Consider the following 24083-nt stretch of genomic DNA (forward strand, 5'->3'; position numbering starts at 1 on the left):
GTTCTGGAATATTCGTCAGTGGCTACCTATGCTCAGAGTATCACCCTTCGACCAAGGCCCTCCCGGCTTTCCGGCTCCATTACCTGCATGGGTGCTGCCCCCCACCCAGGCCTGAGGGTGGCAAAGGCCAGCTGCTTGCAGACAGATGGGTTTTATCTCCCAAATATTTCACTGAGGCGCTGGGGAACGGATGAGTCCCATGAGAGTCACAGATGGACAGAGAGTAGAATTACTGGAGCCAAGAGCCCCGGCGGAAGGCTGGGCCTCCAGAGGAGACCAGGATGTGGAGTCCAGGAATGTGAGGAAGGGAAGGATGCAGGAAGAGGTAGCACCAAAGGCTCTTTGGGGTCCAAGCATCCCACAGTTACTGCTTTTAAAACATGAATTTGAAAAGGTGGGGAGTCTGTCTAATGAAATGGAATCCACAGATATCGATCTACTGGAATTTGTTTACAACATTTGTCATCAAAGGATAATTTTTATTTTTTGTCATTTGCGTGACTTAGGGCGTAAAAGTATAAGGAAGCAGCACGGTTCCCATTTACCCTGAAAGTTTCCTCTGGAAATTGTTGACGATCCTGAGGTTTGCTTACCAGAGGAGAAAAGAAGTTTGTCCTATCAGCACCTCCCAATGTCTTTCTCCCCCAGTTCAGGGACCAGACAGGTTGTCTCTTTTCAAGTAGAATAATTTTCATATAATAATAGAAAATAAAAGAACTTATGAACAATAAAATTCATAACACTGTATATGGGTGGGTATTTTTAAATCTACCTGTAATTTATATAAAAACCAGCATTTCATACTGAAAAGTTTTCTAAAGATATATTCATTCATCCATAATAATTACTGGTTATTATTATGTAAGACACTAATAATTTAGTATAGAAGAAAATAAATTTCCGATTAACTCAGATGGTTTCTCACTAATGTCCGTAATCTCTGGGCTTAAATCTGCTAATCAGTGTGATTGAAGACCCTGCACGATGTATAAATCTCCTAGTGGGATGGGTATGTATACATTTTGATTTATTGTCAAAGTCTTTCTGATACTTGGAAAACATTCATTGGAAATTCTGTAAAAGTTGCACTTTTCATATCCATAAAAGGCCAATTAATTTTTTTCTGGGACCATGATAATTGTACTTTTATACTTGTGTTCTTCAAGAAAATCTGCTTCCTTTTGTGGCCTTTACTCTTTGGGTCTGTATTATAGAATTTCAACACCCACTTTTTTATCAAAAGCCAAGGAAAACTTGCAAATTTCCATAACTACATCCAGGTTTAAGCTCCTAGGTCAGATCTGGGTGCTCTGTGGAAGCAATACTATTTAGATAGTATTATTTTAACATTTAAAAAAAATGATTTATTCTTTAATTTTTTGGTTGGAAAAAGTACAGAAAACCTAACAATATAATAACATAGTAGACATTACCGAAATTAAACAGATACTCGCATCCGTTTAACACCTAAGAGGCAGAGTGGCACAGTGGTTAAGATCATTAGCTGGGTGAGTCATACAGGTTACTTCTCTTTGCCTCAGTGTTCCTCATCTGTAAAATGGGGATAATTACAATAGCAACCTCATAAAGAAGATGAAATGAGTTAATCTGTTTGGAGAAGGTTTAGGTCAGTGCCTGGCACACAGCAAGTGCTATGTAAGTTGTCAAATTTTATTTTTTTTATTCCCCCCCGCAAAGCTTATCAAAATATAGTTAGGCTGACCTCTGGTAGCCCTCAAATTTTAAAAAGAAAGGTAATATTTCTATAATAGCTTCAGGCTTCATATGTTTTTAAAGAAGTAAAATGTAAAGCCCCATCTTCTCTCCTCCCTCCTTCTTCTTTCCCAGAGCTAACCGACCCCTGCAGTTGGAGAGTATAACTGCCATGCAAGTTTTGGTGCTTGTGCTATATTTGGTACACGCATAAACAATATATATTACTATTTTGTGTTATAAAACCTTACATACATGGGATCATACTGCATGTATCCTTTTGTAACTTTCTGTGTTCACTCAACTTTACCTTTTGGAGAGTCATCCATGTTGGTAGATGTGGTTCTACTTCATTCATTATAACTGTTGTTGACAATTCCATTATATGAATGAACCACTGAGAACAAATCAATGAGCACCATGGGGCCGGTGACCACACATGAGATTTTTATCTGTGATGGATAATTTACAGGAAATAGCGAGCTCACAGGATGCACATCTGACATTTCACCAGGTGTCCTAAAATGATTGTGCAAGTTTTCACTTTCACCGGCAGTGAATAACAGACCCCATTTTCCCATGACTTCGCCAGTAATTGAGGTTATTGGATTTACTGACTTTTGCCTATCTGGTGGGTATAAAATAGTACATCATTGTTTCCATTTTTATTTCCATAATTACTAGTGAGATTGGGCATTTTTATATTTATTGGCTGCTGGGGTTTCTTCTGCCATGCGTTGTGTATTTATATCCATTTTTGCATATCCACTATTTCCCATTTTCTATTTTCTTATTGATTTATGAGGGTTCTTTAATTATGCGGACTACTAATCCCTGGTAGAGCATGTGAGTTATAAATATCTTCTTTCAGACTCTGGTTTGTCTTCTTTACTTTGTTTTCAGTGTCTTTTGTAGTACAGAATATTCATTTTAATTAAGCAATACTTTCTGGGAGTTACCTGACCGTCCAGTGGTTAGGACTCTGCACTTTCACTGCCGAAGGCCCAGGTTCAGTCCCTGGTCGGGAAACCACGACCCAGAAAGCCATGTGGTGCAACCGAAAAAAAAAAAAAAAAAAAGGCAATACTTTTCTCTGTGGTTTATAGTTTTTATTTCTTTTAAAAGTCTTTTCCTCTACCAGTGTGCAAGGATACAACACCATGTTTCATTTTGTTTCATAGTTTAGCTTCTCACACATAGGTCTTTAGTCCATTAGGAATTTATTTTACTTATGTTGTAAGGAAAGGATGTATTTTTTACTTTTTCCATATGGTGCACCAATTTTCCTGACACTGTGTATTGAATAGTTGTTTCTCCATGGACTTGTACCACAACCTCAGTCATACCAAGCTTTCATAAAACCTGTGTCTTCTTCTAGGCAATCTATTTTGTTCCGTAGTCCTGTTTGTTCTATCCCTGTGCCAAAACCAAACTGTCCTAATAGTGTTGATATCTGGTAGGAAAATACTCCCTCTTACTATTGTTCCTCAAAATTGACATATTGCTATAAGTGGTATGTTTTTATCAAACTATATTCTCTGATTTTTTTCTAGTATTTGGGGTGGCTTTCGAGTCTCTGTATTGATCTTACATTATTCAGTCATATTCTAACACTGTGTCTGCAGGTTTCCTTGGATTCTCTGTTATATCATCTAAGAATAATCACAATTTTGGTGATCCCTTCCAATCCATATGCCTTGTATTTCTTTTTCTTGTATTGACTGGAACTTTAGCTGCAAAGATAGCAAAAATTCTGAATTTGAAGAGAATGCCTCTAAGATTTCATCATCGAGTGCTATGCTTGTCGGAGGTTTTTGGTGGATGCCTTTCACCACATTAAGAAAGTTCTCTTTAATTCTTTTTTTTATTTTATTATTTTTTAATTTATTTATTTTAATTTATTTTTGGCTGCGTTGGGTCTTTGTTGCTGCACGTGGGCTTTCTCTAGCTGCAGTGAGCTGGGGTTACTCTTCGTTGCAGTGCGAGGGCTTCTCATTGCAGTGGCTTCTCTTGTTGTGGAGCACAGGCTCTAGGTGCACGGCCTTCAATAGTTGTGGCACGCGGGCTCAGTAGTTGTGTCTCACGGGCTCTAGAGCACAGGCTCAGTAGTTGTGGCGCACGGGCTTAGTTGTTCCGCAGCATGTGGGATCTTCCCGGACCAGGGCTCGAAGCCCTGTCCCCTGCATTGGCAGGCGGATTCTTAACCACTGCACCACCAGGGAAGCCCTTTAATTCTTAAGTTATTGTATTTTTTTTTAAATTATAGATGTGTTTTGGATTTTTCTTAACATTTTTCTGACACTATCAAGATTACTATAGAGTTTCTCTTTACTTATTTATTATTGCAGAACATATTAGTACTAGATTTTCTAGTGTTAAACCATCTTTACACTCCTGAGATAAACTCTTCTTGGTCATGATGTACTTTTTTCATACATTGCTAGAGTTGCTTTGTTATTATTTAATCTAGGGGATTGCATTTAAATTTGAAGTCTTTCCTTTTATTACTTTCCTAATATCCAGGTGAATACTAGCCTTATAAGATGAGTTGATATGGCAATGTTTAATTTAACCAGCAGTTCACCCTAACTGTAAGAAAGAATCCAATTACAGTTGTAGTATACGCACAATCAGTTATGTTTCTCACAGCATTTTCTTATAATATATATATTTTTTATAATTTCTGTTGCTCTTTTTCTTCTAACTTTATTATTTTTTTTGGCTGCATTGGGTCTTCATTGCTGCATGCGGGCTTTTTCTAGTTGTGCCGAGTGGGCTCTTCTCTTGTTGCGGAGCATGGGCTTGTCATTGCAGTGGCTTCTCTTGTTGCAGAGCATGGGCTCTAGGCACATGAGCTTCAGTAGTTGTGGCACACAGGCTCAGTAGTTGTGGCTCGCGGGCTCTAGAGCGCAGGCTCAGTAGTTGTGGCGCATGGGCTTAGTTGCTCCGCGGCATGTGGGATCTTCCCGGACCAGGGCTCGAACCCGTGTCCCCTGCATTGGCAGGTGGATTCTCAACCACTGTGCCACCAGGGAAGTCCTTATAATATGTTTTGCCTTAATTGGTGAGTAAGCTTTAAGATTAAATTATTGACCCGGCTGCTGTTTCTCTGAGTGACTTGGCACTGTAACCTCTTCATAGTCAAGTGTCTAACTCTCCATGTAAGAGGGCAGTAAGACCCACTGGGAAGGACTGACTCATGGCACCAGAAATCAGCATCTTAGATATGCACATCTTTAACACCACCTGAATTCCAAAAGTTATCAACAGATATCAGTGTTTTTTAGAGAAATGCTTTGGGATGCTCACTTCAACAGTATTATCATTTCACTTGAGTCCCAACTGTACTAATTTGTCTGGAACAAAACCAAGTTAAGTGATTAAGCACTAACGGTGCTGTTACTAAGACTCTATGTCAAGAATGAGTACCTCCCAGAAGGATCTCTGTCCACTGACTGCTGTCAGTCAGGTTGTTGGGTGGGCAAGACTCTATCATATTTAACTTTTATACAAACTTATTTTTTAACACACCCTGTCATGATTCTAACACGTGTTGCTCCACAATCATGACTCTTTAAAGCACGTTCTAAATTAGCATTTTGCTTAAAATTGCTGCTGCAATTTTTCAGTCCCTCATGAAGACTTTCCATAGGGTCTTCATCGTTCTCCAGTTATAACTCATAGAAGATAAATTAGTTAAAAGACTTAACAAAGTCTTGCCTTGTCTTTAAATATCACATGTCTGAAAGAAATAAGAAAATATCTGATTGATATAATCCATTTCAGTTACTGCAGCAAAGATTTGGTATTTACCTAAATCAAAGACACTAAAAGCTGAGAGTAAAGTTATTCTCCACTGCTCCCCCCCCCAGAATAAAAGAGCATCCAGACTTCCTGTGGAGAACACATTTTCTATTATCTTTTTCTTCCGTGCAAGGCAACGCTCAACATCTTGCTTTGTCACCTACTTGAAAAGCTATTCCGTAGGAAGGGGCGTGGCAACGTGAGTCCTCTCCAGGATGTGAAATGTTTCCGACATCAGAGGGCATGGTAGCACTTTTCAAGGAACACATGTGGCCAGGTCTTCAAATTGCTGCTGTGTCTGAAACAAAATGTCAGCTGGTGTTGGACCTGAATTGTTAACCTCTACATAACAGTGTCATTTATGGAACCACTGTGTAGGTTAGAACACAGGGTGTGGCCCTTGGTTTACCACTGTACCTCCCATTCCTGGCACAGTATAGAGGCTGGTCTCTTGAATGAATAAAGCCATCTCTACAAGTCCGTCCAAGGTACATTTCAGTGCATTACACTTCTTTCTTAAATCATAAGACTCTTAAATTCAGTCTCTTAAGGATAACACCACGACATTAACTATACTAGAATCTTTCACTTGTATTAAATACCAATGTCTTCCCCATTTCAGATGCCAGTTTACATTCTGCCAGCTCCACTCATAGTTTAATATGTTCCCCTCCCTTGGCCCATCACTTCTGGCTTAAAAAATTACCCAATTAACTGAATAGAAGCCCTAATTGGCCAGTCTCTTTAGATCTGTGAGGGTCATCTTTTAAGATGATCGAATCAAAGCATGCTAATTTGAGAAAATATAAAAAATATAGAAAATCATGAAGAAAAGAGCATCGCCCAGGAACTTACCACCCAGAGACAACCTCTCTCGACATTCATCAAATAGGAAGACTAAACCATGAACCTGATGAGACCAAGGTTCAGGCCCCTATAAATAAATGATTTACTTTCATAATGAATTTTATGTTTCTAACTTGGTATTCTTATTCTGAAGGAGGTCCCTCAAAATTGTAATAAGCTTCAGGACCCACAAAACTTGGATCCATCATTGCCATTAAGGTGATTAATTGATTTTTTAATGTCTAATTCCTTTCTGTTTTATAACATACTTTGCCACTTGACAAATTTTTTTCTCATTGCCAGTTTCTTTTAGAATTCCTTTTAATAACAGTGTAGTGTTCCAGTGAATGGATTTATTATGTGAACTGATTTATTAAATGAATCCTCTAATTAAATGAATCCTCTAATTAAATGAATCCTCTAGAGAGGAATCCACTCTTCCTCCCCCCCCCCCCCCCGCTTATTCTTATAAACGATGATTTACTGAGCATCCTGGTAAGTATATCCTTGTGCATAAATGTGTAGAAGTTGAATTACTGGCTCAAACCATATGTGTATTTTGGGGGCTTTTGACGCATATTGACAAGTAGCTCTTTGGAGAAGTGGGATCAACTTTCTTTCCCAACAGTGGTTTGTGAGGGAACTCATTTTCCCAGCTCCTGTCAGCACTGTTTATATTATTGTAAAAACTTTTGCTAATTTCATGGGTATGAAAAGCTATCTTATTATTTTTATATTTATGTTTTTCTTATTAAGGTGAAAATTGTCCGTTTTCCATCAGAAAGTACTCTGAGAGCTCTTTATACTTCTAGGGCATTAGCCATTTGCCAGTTACAATGTGTATTGATTCGCCTAGTCTTAAACTGGATTTGGAGAAACGGAGGCATTTAGGTCATTTGGAATTGTCACCATCATCTGCCTGCAGAAAATGCCGTTTAGGGGAAATTGTGGAAGGCATTCCAGAAGGCAAGCCTACGTCTGATTAAGTTGTGGCCACGTTACCGGGAGAATTGATTTCAGCTAAAAGATATCTGAGCATCTATTATGTGCCTAACACTTTACTATCTATTACCCTTTGATGAATACAGCTAATTGGGATGCAGAATTTCGCAGAAATGCAAAAGTCATGCTTGCAATTTCAATAATACATATTTGAGAAAAGTTCCTCAATTCTTAATGGAAAAGTGTTGGCGGAAGATGGCTCAGAGATAGAGCACGTGCTACGCAGAAGTGGTGGGAAAGTCCCCCAAGTGGGTGGCACAGCGTGGAGAGTGAGTGTGCTTCATAAGGTCACAGAGCAGCGCAATGTCCAGTACAATTATGATGTCCTAGGAATGTGGCGTGATTTGGGGTAATAAGGCAGCGACGGGAGGCTGAGGTCTGTTTTAGTTGGTTTGGGCGGCTGTGACAAATTACTGAAGACAGGGTGTCTTAGACAACAATGTATTTCCCACAGTTGCAGAGGCTAGGAAGTCCAAGGTCAAAGTGGCTGGGTAGGACCCACTTCCTGGTTTGCAGTTAGCCATCATCTCATTGTATCCCCACAAGCCAGAGAGCAGAGATAGAAAAGAAACTCTGCCATGTCTGTTCTTATGAGAGTGCTAATCCCACTGGGGAAGGGGCTCCACCCTCATGACCTAATTACCTCCCAGAGGCCCCACCTCCAAATGCCATCACAGTGGGGATTAGGAGTTTAACATGAATTTTGGAGGAACATGAATATTCAGTTCTTAGCAAGGTCACACAGTGAAAATCCTTGCATGCCATATGAAGATAAAGAACATTTGAGAAGATGTCCCGCATTCTGGAATGGATTCTGAGATTCAGAAAATTATGAGGATGTGTAACACGATGTGACCTGCCAAGTGCACTTAATTTTTTGCAGAATGTCACCAAGAGTTCTTGGTGACAAACACACGTTCCATTTGCAGAGCCATTGAGATGGAAGAACCCAAGCGTTCAGGCTTCTCAGAAGGTCTGCAAGTGCTGTGAGGTTCCTTTCAACACTCTTGCTTTCAGGGCTCTGCGCCTTCCCCTACTCCCCCAGCACGTGCATTATTTCTAACCCTGTGTCATCATTTACTTCAGTTGACTTCAAGACAGGAATATTTTTTCCAAGCTGCCCCCATCATGCTTCCACATCTTCAAGCAGATGATCAGGCTAAAAGTGTGAGGACAGCTAAGATGGTCCAGAGAGGCCAGCTAGAGGAAATGGATGTGGCTAAATGCAAAATTTTAGAGGCTGTGTGCTTCCAGGGAGAGATTGTGGCTTCTGCGGTTTGACAAAGTGGGATATATAAGTTAGTTAAGCCATTTTACCACCTGTAACTTGTGGCAAGTTACTTGGACCTCCTGAGCTGCCTTCTCCCTATCTGTGAAATGGGGCCATAACACCGACCTCATCAGAGATGCTGATTCAGTGAAATTACACGCGAACCGTTCCTGACACACAGCAGACATCCCATAAATGCATTTCGCATGTCCTCTTCCCTTCTTCACAAAAAGGGAGTTTATCATCTAACGTCCTTCAGCCTTCCTCTGAATCTGGAACAGCCAGCACTAACTCAGCGCGAGGGAAGAATGCCAGAGCATGCTGAATCTCATCGCCGTGCCAACAACACGCCATGGTAGATTCAGAAAATTCCTTCTGAGTTTAAGCATTTCTAAATACCTTTCCTGAACTGAGAAGGCAGAGCGAACCAAGTGTAAAAAGACTCTTCTCCTCTGTTTGTAAAGGCATCTTTTCCGTCTTCTGTGGATTTTCACGATCTGTAACTGGACTTGTGTACCCAGCTGGCAGCTGCACCAGCCAGACCCCGAGGTAACTGTAGTTTAGCCCCAATTGTTTTTTTCACTCAGAGCAGCCTACAAATTCTATTTCAAGCACACACACGTACAGAATGCAGATGTGGGAATGAAAACCAGGCCCTTTGGGGGAATGAGGCCGTGATATTTGACTGTAGTGAGGCCACTAGTGGCCCATGTACAGGGGCCCCACCCAGGCATAGTTGGGGCTCAGACCTCAAGAGTGGTTTTGGCCTTTGGATATGACATTAGCAATCACATGGACAGTCACCACATCTCCCGTTCGGGGCAAAGACGTTGCACAATCTATGATCAGACAGGCTTAAAAGGCTTTTTCTGTACACTGAAAAACGTGTAACAGCATGGAAATTCTAGAAAACTAACTCTCTGAAGAAGCTAAGTTCACGTAAAAGGTCTACTCCAGTCAAGGAAATGGCCACTTCAGAACGTGCTTCTCACGTGTATCCAAACCAGGAACGAGATTCCTAGGCTGTTCACATCATGCAGCAAAAGCTCTTATAGCCCAGATGGATCCCCAAATGAACATTCCTTTTGGATGACTAATAAATCATTCATTCATTCATTCATTCATTCAACAAATATTTATTAAGAACCTACTATATCATTGGTAGTATCACAGGTACTAAGGGTGCCCTGGTGAACATCAACAACAAGAAACATTTTAAAAGAAATCCCTGGCCGAATTCCCTGGCGGTCCAGTGGTTGGGACTCTGCTCTTCCGCTGCCGAGGATGCGGATTCAGACCCTGGCGGGGAACTAAGATTCCACCAGCCGTGAGGTGCAGCCAATAATAAATAAATACATAATAAAAAATTAAAAGGAGACAAGAGGAATTGGATATATTTTTTAAAATCCCTGGCCTCATGAAGCTTGCATTTCGGCAGGAGAGACTGACAATAAACAGTAGTAATAATGAAAATGTGAGTTACAGTGTCTAGTGGAAAACACTCAGGAAGAAAATGAAGCAGGGCTGGGGTATGAAATATGAGACAGAATGGGTGCTGAAATTTTGGAGAAGGTGGTGAGGGGAGGCCTCGCTGGGAAGCTGACTTTAATGAAAGACTTGATGAATGGTTTGGATAAATATAGACTTAGATCAAAAATATTTCCTCCCGGATTTTCGAGGCTGTGTCTCCATTGTCTTTGGTTTCTGGGCTGCTGTTAAGAAAGTGAATGCCCTTCTGACTTCTCCTTCCTCTGTGACTTTTCTCCACACCCGCTGGGAACTTGTAGGAACCTCTGTGTTTCCCCTGCCATCTGGAACGTCTCAGGGACAAGCCTGAGTGTGTTGAGCATTTCATGAACACTTTCAGTCTACAAGCTCATGTCCTTCAGTTTGGGGAGAAAAAAAAAAATCTTATAATACTTTTGGAAAACTGCTCTGCTTTTCCTGACCTCCTTACCCAAATCCCCATTATTAGGAATTGAGAGGCTCTGAAGTCATTCTCTATTGTTCTTACTGGTTCTCACCTTTTCCCCTCTCGTAGTCGTTCTGCTGCCCTTTTTGAGATTTCGTCAACTTTTTCTTCTCCACTGAATTTGTCATTTCTGTTCTCATGGTCCCCAGAGCTCGCTCTTGCCCTCCAAATTTCCCCTTTTCTTGGACTGTCTCATCTCTTCTGAGTTTCTGTTTTCTGTTTATTTCTCACATGAAAGAGGCTTTATGAAATGTCTGTTAACCCTTGCTAGTCTGTTCATGCATAAGCGAGGCACGGTTGTACTCACTGGAAGCTTTTATATATGGCCCAGGGTGCTTCACGATGGAGTGACCGGACAGAATCGAAACCTTACCCTCAAAAATCTGTTGGTCTGTTCTTGGAGGACAGTCAGCTTTCCTCCAGTTTCCTGACCAAGACGTCAGCCCTTTGCCAGAATTTTGTCAGAGGGCACCTCGTGCACCTTGCCCTGTGCTTCGTGACCCAGAATCCAGTCCGTGGGTTCAACCTCTTCAGTGGTTCTGCTGTGGCTTTGGAATCGCCTGGCTGAACGGGGTAGACAGGGGGATGGAGGAAGCGTGTTGCACCATTACAAAGATTCAGCCAGCCCTCATGCTTTCCACTCACTCTGCGTTCTTAGCTTCAGAAGGATCTGGTGCCTCTTTTCCTGAACTTCCCTGGCCCTGCAGTTATGCAGAGTTCTGTGCTTGAAGACCTAGGTGTCAGCTTTCTCTCGTCTGCTGTTGTCTCCTCTCTCCTCCCCTTAATTCTTTGATTTACACTTTTTTGATTCTTCATTGTCATCTGAATGGAATTTCAGAAGGAGATGGACATAAATTGGTTACATGAACTGCCATATTTAAGCACAAGTCACATTCTGTTCTGTTTTGAGTCTCTCCTGCCAACAATTACTCTATTGGTCCCGGTAGAGTGCCTCAGGAGATTCTCACAAGAAGTAGGAGTCAAAACGAAATGTCAGGATCTTCCGTCCCGACGCAGTTATCTATCTCTGAACAACAAGTGACCCTAAACATAGTGACCTAAAGCAACCACAATTGTTTATTTGCTCATGATTCTGCCATTTGGGCAGTGTGTGGAGGGGGCATCTCATTTCTGTTCCACGGGACATCGGCTGGGACAGCTCTCCTGGGACTGAGGGTTCCCCTCTCAAGATGGTGCACCCACATGACTGGCCAGTGGTGCTGGCTGGAGAATGGGTGCTCAGCGGGTGCCGTCAGTCAGGGCTTCCGTTCTTCTTCATGTGGCCTCGGTTGGGCTCCATGGACGCTTGGTTCCGTGAGGGAGTGTCCAGGACCACACTCACCAAGAAGGCAAGCTCTCTTGTGCAAACTCGTATTGAGCTTCCGTTTTGCATCACACTTGCTAGTGTCCCATTGGCCAAAGCAGGTCACATGGCCAAGCCCAGACCCCACGTGGGAAGGGACACTCCACAGGGCCATGACGGCTGGGAGGCATGGTTCATGGGGAACAACATACCCCCTGGAAGTTTAAAATGCTATGATCCTGTGCTTGTGTTGTTCTTTGTGTAACTGATTTGTTCCATTTTCTTTCTGACACATTGGGGCACCAGGCTCTTGGAGATATTTTCATTTGATGTAAACATTCAATATGTCTTAGAGCCACAGAAATGCATTTCCACTTAAAACATTTCTGAATGGACATAAAGACATAACCTATGTCGTTTACCTATGGCTATAATGATTGTGTTCCTGGTCAGTGAAAGATGTGGGAAAAAATTCACCCTATGGGGTCAAATTCCTAAATATACCTTTCAAGGGAATTGAGTATTGTTGTCTTTTGCCTTAGGTTACCAAAGGTTAGCTTCTTGTCCTTTTCGTTTTAAAATAGTTGAAAATGAGCCTCTTTAACACCTGCCCAGACTCCAAAGAATAAAAGTGGGTATTTACATCATAACCAGAGAGTGCATTTCTTGGAAATTCCAAACACATGTCTCTTGTGACGTGCTTTGCAAGCGTGTCCGGAACATTCGTGCCTGTGGTAGGGCAGAAGTGGCTTAGCTTGTGCTGTGTGTCGTTGAGTCTTGGTCTGTGACTGATAACTGTGTCCATCTTGTGTGCAGGGGTTCTTTATCTCCAGTATGGAGATGAAACCAAGCAGCTCAGGATGCCGAATGAAATTACAAGTGCAGACACAATCCGTGCTCTCTTCGTAAGTGCCTTTCCACAGCAGCTCACCATGAAAATGCTGGAGTCGCCCAGTGTCGCCATTTACATCAAAGATGAAAGCAGAAATGTCTATTATGAGTTAAATGATGTCAGGTAAGCAGTTACGTCATTTGTTCGTGTGCGTGTGTCCACCATCTTGCGTTGACGGTTGGTACCGACTCCTTATCTCTTTGTGTCCCAGTGAAGAAAGCACACCTGTTGTCCTGATGGGCAGGTTTATTTTAACCAGGTGTGAAACCACTATCTGGTTTTCTAGAACTCATTGACAAGGTTTGGTTTACAAAGGTGAGGACAGACTTCTCCCACACAGATCTTTGCATGTTACTTCTGAAAGGAATGGAAGAAATGAGCCAGTCTGCTGTTTATCTAAGAGTTAGGGGAACTAAGGCCCAGAAAGATCATATGAATTGAAGGTTATACTTACAGGTGGAACTTAACCAACTCCTTCTCAAGGGTTCTTGTCATCACAGACAGAGCCTGTAGACATTTTAGGTAATGATCTCACTGGCCTATTCTTTATACGAACAAGTTAGAATAAAAGCAGTGGACTCTATGCTATTGTCCACAAGAAAGGAGGCTAAGAAGCATTTTCCTTTTCCATTTGTTTCTTAAATAGTTGGCCTTTACTAAAGGATCCCACTTTCTCAGTGAGCTTTCTCCTGGGCTTCTAGTAAAATGTACTCCAAAACGAGGCTAAATGGAGTCATGCTGTGGCAGGTGGCATGGAAAGAGAACCATCTTGATCAACCGCAGGGGTGTTGTGCATAGAACAGAAGGGACCATCTGAGCTCTTCCAGCCAAACAAGCCTGAGAAACAGGACTTAAATCAACGCAAGTAAGCAGTCGCTAGTATAGCCGCTGAACATTCTAGAGCGGAAAAAAATGATTGAGCGACTCATCCAGCCCTTTCATTTGATGGGACCAGAACCTCAGATGCATAAATGTTAAGACTTACTCAAGATCATGTAGTCGATTAATTTCTAAGCCCAGACCCAAACCTGACTGTCCATATTCTTGGCCAAGAATTTTTTATTCCCTCAGAATGTTCTCCCCTCAACTCATCTGGGCCCCAAGTTGGACTTGTGGATTCCTTCCCTGTGGGGATAGCAGACTTTCCTGTTTCTTCATCATGGAATTAATAGGAACTACTTTTTAAAAATATGCCTTTAGTGCATAATAAATGTAAACTGATAAATATCTAACAGTGATCTGAAATGACATATTTAGGCATGTACCAAGGCATATGAGTAATTTAGAGCTTTCAAGGTTTGACACATGCCCTCAGGTATAGGTGCTATATCTGTTACCCAACCTTCCTGCTTTTTAAAAACATGTTTCAATATTCATGGGTTTCAGAAAATTCACATTTGTTTTTTGAAATAAATTATTAATCAAGCTGTCACCAAAAAAATCCTGAATTTACAAAGCATAAACTTAAACATGAAGTAATCACGTGATATTTAGAGAGTATGTTCACAGTAATATAATCCCATGTAGTGGTTTAACATGGACAACCATCTTCTTGAATTTCTGCGTTTTGCAGTTAGAGAACTTGAGGGATATGGTAATAATAAATACACATGAAACTACACAAAGCCACTTTTGATTGTGGAGCTCAAGGCTGATGAGATTATTGTAAGCAGTTGGACCCCACTGTCTTGCAGCCCGTACAAGAATTTTTGTATTACAATGAGTCATGATTTTCTAGAGGCTTTCCCAAGCCTCAGAGTATGACTACTAAGACTTTCTGCACACATTCTTTGGGAATGTGTGACGTAGTCACAAAAGGAGAAATGGGAGGGACGACAAAGAGGAAAAGGTACCCAAAACTTCCAAACTGAGATGATCTTTCTTGATGCAAATTCAGTTGATAAAATATTGGATTGGCCAAAAAGTTCATTCTGGTTTTTCCATAAGATGTTATGGAAAACCTGAATGAACTTTTTGGCCAACCCAATAAATGAAAGCAGAGCTTGAGAGAAGTGATCACTTTAAACAATAATAATTTTCAGTTAGTTTGTTTCTATTTGCGGAAGTGATGGTCTCCTTGATTCTTAGGCTGCGGTACTGATAGCCTGATTTTTTTAAAATCTCATTTAAAATGTTTAAGTGGAAAGTCCTTGGTTTATAAATTTGTCTATAATTTTACTTTTCAGTGTTTTGATTTACATATAAAAAGTAGATCTCAAAATATTTAAGTGGATAAAATGTGTTTATGTGGTGATGATTATAATATTTATGTGAGATGATCACATGTATGTCCTTTCCAAAGAATTATTATTCTTTGCTTTTATGCATAAAATGCCCCAAGTATATTTTATTTTATTTTATTTCACCATCAGCATTAAATAGAACCTCGCTCCTTGCAAGAAAAAAAAAAATGTAGCATGTAGATTTTACCTGAAGACACTGGCTTTAGTCTTCTAAACCCAGAGACAAATTTCATTTCACATCCAATATTTTTGAAGTGACGGTATATTTGTTAAACGTTTGGTTCTTTCATCATGGTGTTGGGTTCTCCATCTTTTCCTTAGGGAAATGCTACAGAGAGTTTAGGCTGAAATTCTGTGTTGTAAATGTCGCCATGGTAAACGCAAGCTGGGCCTTTACTGTTGGTTCATCTTGGATGAACATGTTTCTAAATTAATAAATCAACCTCCTGTGTTTTAAATACCTTCAGACCCACACTGAGTTTTTTTCATGGCTCAAGTAAGGTTTTCAGTTTCTTTACATAGTCCCTTGGGACTTTGACCCCTCCTTCTCCTCCTCCTCCTCCTCCTCCTCCCAGCCACAGGGTGAGTTCCTGCAGTGAATCCCCACACCCTTTTCTTCCGCAACCTCTTTACCTCCTAGTAACTTAGTCCCTTCTAATAACAAGGACCGCATGCCTCCTCTTAAGCAGACTTCTAATGAGCTGCTTGAAATTTGGAGCAACCGTGCAAGCTGGGGCTAGTCACTGCTTTAAAGCAACCACTGATGGATATTTGTTGGAGGGAAGCAAGCCTCGTCCAAGGATGCTCCGCTTCGTTGAAAACAGAGACACAACCCAATAATCCCAATGATTGCGATCAGCCCACAAAACACGTGGCTGCAGCTGGAGGAAAGGAACGTGTCTTCCTGCACAGGGTTCCCTGAGCTCACCACGCTGGCACTGGTAGGAATCACAGTGTAGACGGGGCTAAACGTTCCTGGGGGTGTCCCTTCTGCTGATGAAAGCCGCAGGTGGAGGGCGAAGGACTTCGTAGACATTCCTAAGCTCTTAAATAATTTTGAGGTAGGCTCTTAGCGAATTGTGGTTCTGTCCTTTGCAGCAGTATGAGTGACTCCAGGGTTCTAAGTGTTTTCAGAGGGAGAGACAGACCAGCGGAAGAATTTATCCGCTGCTTTTCCTGTAATTCAACTTGTATGTAGAACAGTATTTTTAAAAATCCACTATGGAGAGGGAGACGCAAGAGGGAAGAGATATGGGAACATATGTATATGTATAACTGATTCACTTTGTTATAAAGCAGAAACTAACACACCATTGTAAAGCAATTATACCCCAATAAAGATGTTAAAAAAAAAATCCACTATGAAGAGAAGAATCTAGTAAAATTTTTAAATGCCTTCAAAAAAAAAAAAAATCCACTATGGAAGAAAAAAAAGGCATCGTAAAGATACTAGTTTTGATCTTTGTGGTACTTTTTTTTTTCTGGACTGCAAATACATTTTCTTTCCCTTGCTTAAGGTGTTTGAAGGGAAAAAAAGCATTTTTCCTTTGCATGTATTCGTGAGATAAGCAGAAAACCAGGTGTCTGGGCAAAGTAAACTATTAAATATTTAAATATTAACCAAATCCCTTTGAATGTATTGTAAATATGGGAGCTTTACTGTTTCTTAAAGTGTTAGCTTTCATTACCCAGAATCTTGAAAGAAGGTTTATGCTACCCGATGTTTACGGGTGGAGAACTACGGGGAAAGAATAATACTTTGCTGAGGAACCAAAATAAAAAGGAAAGGAAAGAAAAGCTGAAGTCATTTTTCTCCTTTGCCTTATTTATTTTTGCCTATTTTTATGGTAAAAGAACGTTTTGCCTGGTTGATTGCACACAACGGCTAGATTGTCTGTGGATGTCTAAATTTTACCTGATGCTTACGGGCAGACGGAGGAAATGGCCAAAATAAGGCTCCTTTCATCTGCCATAGTTATTGATGTTTCCGATTCCAGGAACATTCAGGACAGATCCCTTCTCAAAGTGTACAACAAGGATCCTGCCCACGCATTCAACCACACGCCGAAAACTGTGAACGGAGACGTGAGGGTAAGTGTCCCTGTTCTATTTTTACTTGAATTCTGTGGGTTGAACCATCCCTCCTTCTGGCGTTGGTTCCCTGTGTAATCACACCCAAACACCAGATCTGGGGGGTTCTTACTGCTCTTCTTGTCTGATAACTCATTATTTGTTCATTGGTAGAGAAATCAGATTGCCTGATCATTTGGAGTAAAGGGATTGAAACAGGGCTTCACACATCCTAATTCACCTCTAAGCATGGAGTTTAGTTATATCCTTACTCCAGGGGGGTCCTGAAAATCTGTACATGAAAGGGTTCTTGGTCTATAATATATTAACTTACTCAGAGGCTCTCTTGCTGTTTTTTCTCCAGTTAAAAACAAGGCTAACGTACCAACAACAACAAAGCCCGTGCACAACTGCATGTAGAATCTATTAATATCCTTATATCTGCTATGCCAAGTCCTAGCAGCCTAATTAAGTTATTCACCTCCTAATTCAGGACTGTTTGCTGTTATAACAGAAAATAGTGTTAAATATTATCCAATGTCACCTGAATCGTGTTGAGGGCAAAGTACAAAAATCCGCATGCTTTGTGAGCTAAAATTCTCTAGATTTAGATCATCGTAGAAGATTATCCAGACATTCAAAGCACACAGGGATATTTTGAAGAATAAAGAACAGGGAAACTGAAAAGACAGATTGCAAAATCACACTAATGCAAGTCCATTAGAAAGGGATTGAGTTTCTAACAGTAGCGCTACATTCCTCCGCAGTAAAAATGAGAAGAAAAAAAGATTAACTTCTCCAGATGCACCTTCCCCCTACCCCAACCCATTGCCCCACACAAATTTAGAAGGTGCCTCGCCATTTTATATCATCCTTTCTGAGGATTAGCACTGGATGCTGAAAAGAGTTTTACTAGAAGAAAAGTAAATGAGGAGGTCCTATTGCCAAAGAAACCCAGGCACTGTCTGTCCTAGAGTTGCAGTAGTGTTCTTCAAGGTCTGTGCTTCCTGACAGTGGGTATTAGTTTTTGTACTGCTGCTGTAACAAATGATCACGTATTTCGTGGCTTACAATGACACAGACTTACTACCTTACAGTTCTAGAAGTCAGAAGTCCAACATAACTCCAGTGGACTCAAATCAAGAGGTCACTGGCATTCCTTTCCAGAAGCTTGGAGACAATATGTTTCCTTTTTTTCTCCAGCTTCTAGAAGCCACCCCCCATTCTTCATCTTGTAGCCCTTTTCCTCCATCTCTAAACCCAGCCAAAGAGCATCTTTCTGACCCTGCTTCCCTCATCACACCTCCAGCCCTCCCTCTTCCTCTGTTAAGGACACTTGTCATAACATTGGGCCCAAGACTCCAGAATAATCTCCCTGTATTAGGGTCAGCTGATTGGCCACCTTCATCCCCTTTTCCGTGTAGTCACAGGTTCTGGGGACTAGGACGAAGACATTGTTGTTCTGCCTACCACACAGGGTCTGTGAGTTTAGGACCAAGAGGCCAGGAGGTAAGATAGAAAGTGCTGGGAGAATTTCCATGTCATTCTGGACTGGAAGATGAGTGATGACATTGTGGGATCAGAGCCTACACACTTTTGGAGGAAGAGGCCTCTTACATTCTCCACGGCTGCTTTTTTATGTCAGAAATAATCTGTGATTTGAAGTGGAGGCTGTGCTGCTACTTGAGGAAAGCTAGGAGTTGGAAGTTTGCTTTTAGGCCTTACACTTTCAGTATAAACCAGCTCCACGTGAAGACTGACGGAATCACGCTATTCACAAAGCCTGCGCCGGATTTTATGGTACACTTTGCTTTTCATGACCCCGTTCTTCTCTTTCTCAGTGACATTCTTAAGAGTCCTTGCTCCCTTGGAGAGCCTTACTTTTTGAGACATCTAGCCTTCAAAGTTTCATGAGTTTCAGAGTTCTGTTTTTGCTACATGCAGTCCGCACAGGGGCCTCAGAATCGCCTCTGAAAATCTTGTTTATGGCTGGAGAGGACACCTGTTTTTAACTCTTGAGCAGATGTGGTACCTCCGTAAGGGGCAGCAGTGAGCACGGAGAAAATCGAGTATTAACCATCTGGACAGAGTCTATGAGGATTCAGTACTTTGGCTCTGGGTTTCAGTAGAGTTGTTCAGTTTTTACTTTTCAATGAGACCCTTGTGGGTCACTTTCCGAGTGGCCCACAGCCTGCTTTAGACAGCAGTGTTCTCTGGAGGAAAGTCAGACTGTTCGCCCCAGAGGAGGGGAAACGAATGTTCACCATCCAACCCACAGAAAAACTTTCAGGTTTCAGTGAAGACGACTTAGAAATGAGAAATAGAACGCAGTTTTAAAACCAACTCAGTGTGATCGTGCCTGCAGTTTGCAACTTGGCCCCTATTGATGGATTCCAGAAGCTAAAAGACCTGGAATTCCTTCTGCCTCACCTTTTGGCTCTGGGGGTTGGAATTCTGTCTCCTTCTTGATGAAGGTGGCTGCCTTGCTATTAAGGGAAAGGAAGCTTTGTTGAGTCCTGCCAGGAACGCAGCTGCATAAGCCCACTGCTCATGGTAACAGAAATAGAGAACAGAGCAAGGATCAGCTGCTGTAGACTAAACCGAGCTGCATGGTGGGTGGAGAGCTCCGTCTTCTCGTATGTTGGCAGTGCTCACGTGGCCGGGAAGGAATTTGATGATAACTGCTCACCTGAAGCAGTGGTGCAGCCCTGCGCCTCATGTCGCTGGTCTTCATCCACCAGCCTCCAGAGGCCGCCTGGGCCAGACCTCCCAGCTGCCCACTCGTTACCAATACACATGCGTGTCTCGGAGAACATGGGTGGGACCAGGCAGAGGTACGACAGCGGCAATGCCAGCACGTTGTGGTGGCCTCAGGGACTTTCCTTAGACAATGAATTTAATGTCTTGCCTGTGAGAGAGGAGAAAATGCGAGACTCCGGATCCAAGACGGTCAGTTATCCAGAGCAGTGATGGTAGTGGTGTTAGTCATGAAGCATGGAAAGCTAAAGTATTAACGCCGAGGTTTTGGGCCTTAGGGTGTGCGTGGAATAGATGTTCGGCGGGGAAAACACGTGTCGAGTTTTTCATTGAGCATCTAGCTGAGCATTTTCTAAATTGATTTATTTCTTTAATTGAAATATAGTTGATATACAATATTGTGTTAGTTTCAGGTGTACAGCAAAGGGATTCAGTTATTTTTTTCAGATTATATTCTATTTTAGGCTATTACAAGATATTGAATATAGTTCCCTGTGCTATGCAGTAAATCCTTATTGCTTATCTATCTTATGTATAATAGTTTGTGTCTATTAATCCCATACTCCTAATTTGTCCCTCCCTTCTTCCCTCCCTCTCCCGTTTGGTAAACATGTGTTTGTTTTCTTTGTCTGTGAGTCTGTTTCTGTTTTGTATATAGATTCATTTGTAATATTTTTAGATTCCACATATAAGTGATATCATATAGTATTTGTCTTTCTCTGTCTGACTTCACTAAGTATAATATTCTCTAGGTCAATACATGTTGGTGCAAATGACAATATTTCATTCTTTTTATGGAAGAGTAATATTTCATTGTGTGTGTATGTATATATATATATATATATATGTATGTATGTATGTATGTATATACACACATACATACACACACACCCCTCATCTTCTTAAGCCAGTCATCAGTTAATGGGCACTTGGGTTGTTTCGATGTCTTGGCTATTGTAAATAGTGCTGCTGTGAACAATGGGGTGCATGTATCTTTTCAGTTTAGCGTTTTCGTTCCTTCCTGAGCTGAGCATTTTTGAAGCTAGTCTATCCAATGAGACTTGTGGTTCTCTGCTGGGACTGAGCATCCCCTGACTCTTTACATGTGGGTGCAAATCACCCAGATCTCAATGAATCGCCTGGCTTTTGTTTCATCACATTAGATAGTAGCTTTGATAATTAAGTTCCCAAGGGGCTGAGCTCACCACATGGCCCTTTTGCCAAATTTGGCCCTTTTGCCAAAATTACATATGTACTCATGGGTTTGTAATTCACACATGTACAACTCAGAAGATGAGCTATTCCATTCTGTGGCTCTCAGAGGGTACCAGGGACTTCCAGTTCACCAAACCTAGTGGCTCTTTCACGGTTTTCAGGCTTTTCCACGGTTTTCAGGCTTTTCCACCTTCTTGTGTGCTTTGAGATTACTTCCCAAGGTTCTTTGCTCCAGTCCGTCAGTTCTCTCCTTCCTGTATGTCTTAATTTTTACTTGCATGTAAGATAGCTTCCACATTTGCATAGAGAATGCATTCCCCAGAATTGCCCTGCATCTTAAATTACTTCCTAATGGCCAACTCACTGCCCCCCAGACCTCTTCTATCTGACCTCTGCATTTCACTATGACGGGTGGTCTCCTTAGAAACCTTGGTTCCCATTACACTGTCATCTCTAAATCCCTTGCCTACATGCAAACACACCCCAGCCTCCTTCATTTACTAACTCTTCTTCTTCCTCTTTCCTTCTACCTGGTCTTCAGTGCCTTCAGGCAGGCTTCACCTGTGTGTGTGTGTGTGTGTGTGTGTGTGTGTGTGTGTGTGTTTTAATTTGCTTTTTTTCTTTCATCTGCACCTTTTCATTTGTCATTTTTGTCTTACTACTGATTTAACCATTAGGTCAATGTAGGTGACCCTTAAAACTGTCCCTAACTCTGCCATTTCTCTAGAGTTCAAGACCAATGTTCAACTTTCAAGTGGTTGTCTCCACATGGATATTCTTCCAGTGCTTCCAGTGTTTCCAGTATATCCTGTAGAAGAAAAAAGAATCCTAATCTTTTTTTTTAGCCCCAAGCCTTTTCCTCCTCGTTTTTCTGTCTTTGTGAATGAGTGCATGACTGCACATGGTGTGTATGTGTGTGCATGTGCCTGTGTGTTTTGAAGGGTGAGAGAGAAGAGATTTAAGAAGTCGAGTTATCAGAGAGTCTTCAACGGCCTAACTCCTGTTTCTCACCCCATCCCACCAGTCCCCAGAGCCCGTCCATTTCACTCTGCAAGGACTCTTACACACCATCCTGCCGCCCTGGCCTGCACCATTACTCTCACGATAGCTAACTTTTTTGTGCATTGATGAAGCACGTTGACGGGTAATTTCATGTAAATCCTTAAGGCGCCATTTTGAGGCAGGTATTGGTACAAGCCCTCGTATTTATAGCTCAGAAAACAGTTGCTTAGGTCTGTTGAAGACACCTGCCCAAGGCCACACAGCAAGAGAGTACAGAGCTGAGATCTGAATCCAGGCAGCTTGGCTGCAGATCCCAGGCTCTTAGCAGCACCGCTCTGATGCTGTAGTTCTGGCGTTCTTTATTTTTCTATCAGTCGGTTATGCAACAGCCTTTAACCGGTCTCCCCAGCTCTTTTTACTCCAGTCAATCAGCTATTTGCCAAGTCAGGTCCCTGAGCGCAACTTGCCATTGTGCAAAGAATAGCACAGGCTGATGGTCGATATCATCTCCATCCCAACAGCCAGCCTGAGCCCCCTCAGTTCTTGCTCCGAGTCTCTGAAATGCACTGTCCTTCCCCACATACAGTGAATCCCCTATATACAAATGAGTTCCATTCTGAGAGCGAGTTCGTTAAGTGCAGTTTGTTCGTTAAGTGCAACTGAGTGAGCCTAAGTACCCAACTAACACAGTCAGCTGTGTAGTACTGTACCAGCTACATCGCCACTGCTCTTATGCTTGCTTCCGGACATCCTGGGCTTGAAATAAAGATACTGATTACTGTACTCTATACAGTAGTGCACAGTAAAGTACACAAAAGCACAGCCATTTGTAGGGGATGCACACACCTGACAATGTACGCCAGACACATGAACTAACTTATGTGATTGGACATGCAAACGCACGTTCGTATCTTTGAGTTTGCAACTTGAAGGTTCGTATGTAGGGGACTTACTGTCCATACCTTCCGAAATTCCATGCATCAGACATACTCCAAGACAATTGCTCAATTATGTCGACAAGCTGCTGGCATGAAAAAAGGGTGGGAGGGGACACTGTTCTATTTCTCAGGTCTCTTCTATCCCCTAACAGCCAAAGGCCACGTGTGCACCATGTTTGGATCCTGATTGGAACAAACCAACCGTAAAAGACATCTTTGAAGCCATTTGGGAAATTTGAACATGTGTTAGGAATCAGATGATATTAAGGGATAACCAGTAATTCTGTTGGGTATAATAATGGCTTATGGTTATGTTTTTAAAAATGAGACACACTAAAGAATTTGCAGGCTAAAACGGCATGACTGCTGGGGGTTGCTCTAAAAGGCTCCGGCAAAACAAGCCCAAGAAGTGGCATTTGATGAAACAAAATTGGTAAAATGTTGAAAAATGTCAGAGCTGAATGACGGGAGTTCATTATATTATTTTCTCTACTTATTTTATGGTGGAAATGCCCATAATAAAATGCGAAAAAGTAAAAACTGGCTTTTAGAGGCCAAATAAAAGACCGCCTACTCTATGAAGCCTTCCCTGTCAGATTTCATCTTTCCTTTTGGGGGAGGCATGTCATACATTCTCCTGGTGTTCTAATCCTTTAGGCGCCTGCTAATCTTATCGCACAAGATTGTAAGCTCTCCGAGGGCACACGCCAGCTCATGTTCATTTCCGAAAGCCAGTCCTGGTGCCTCATCCGTGGCGAGTGTAAATGCTTGTTAAGCAGATGCTTTGAGCGCTAGAATCATGGTGCTACGACTGGTTGTTTTATTCATTTTCTGTCATTAATGAGAACCCACTGTAAAAATATCTCTCTGTTCTCATCACCAGAAATAGTTGTGCTCCTCCTGGTTTATTTTTATCATAGGGACACTTTGAATCTTGTAAGTGATCATTTTCCCTCTTTGTGTTGCTACTCTAAAGCTTAGAATTAAATTCATGGCTCACCCACAGCTAGCGTACAGGCATTTACAGCGTGAGTGTTGGTGGTGTGCTGGCTTCGT

At 41.7% G+C, this 24083-nt stretch overlaps 1 protein-coding gene across 12 annotated transcripts in view; it reads left to right on the plus strand.

The window, feature by feature from the left end:
• Positions 1-24083, plus strand: part of KIAA1217 — a 497456-nt gene that overhangs the window by 364979 nt on the left and 108394 nt on the right. For all 12 annotated transcript variants that reach the window (XM_082847332.1, XM_082847326.1, XM_082847327.1 and 9 more), the window contains exons 4-5: positions 12727-12925; positions 17043-17136. In XM_082847332.1, coding sequence (XP_082703458.1) covers positions 12727-12925; positions 17043-17136 — 293 coding nt within the window. The remainder of the gene's footprint in view (positions 1-12726; positions 12926-17042; positions 17137-24083) is intronic.

This window comes from Leucopleurus acutus (assembly GCF_964270905.1).
Source record: "Leucopleurus acutus genome assembly, chromosome: 1".
NCBI lineage: Eukaryota > Metazoa > Chordata > Mammalia > Artiodactyla > Delphinidae > Leucopleurus > Leucopleurus acutus.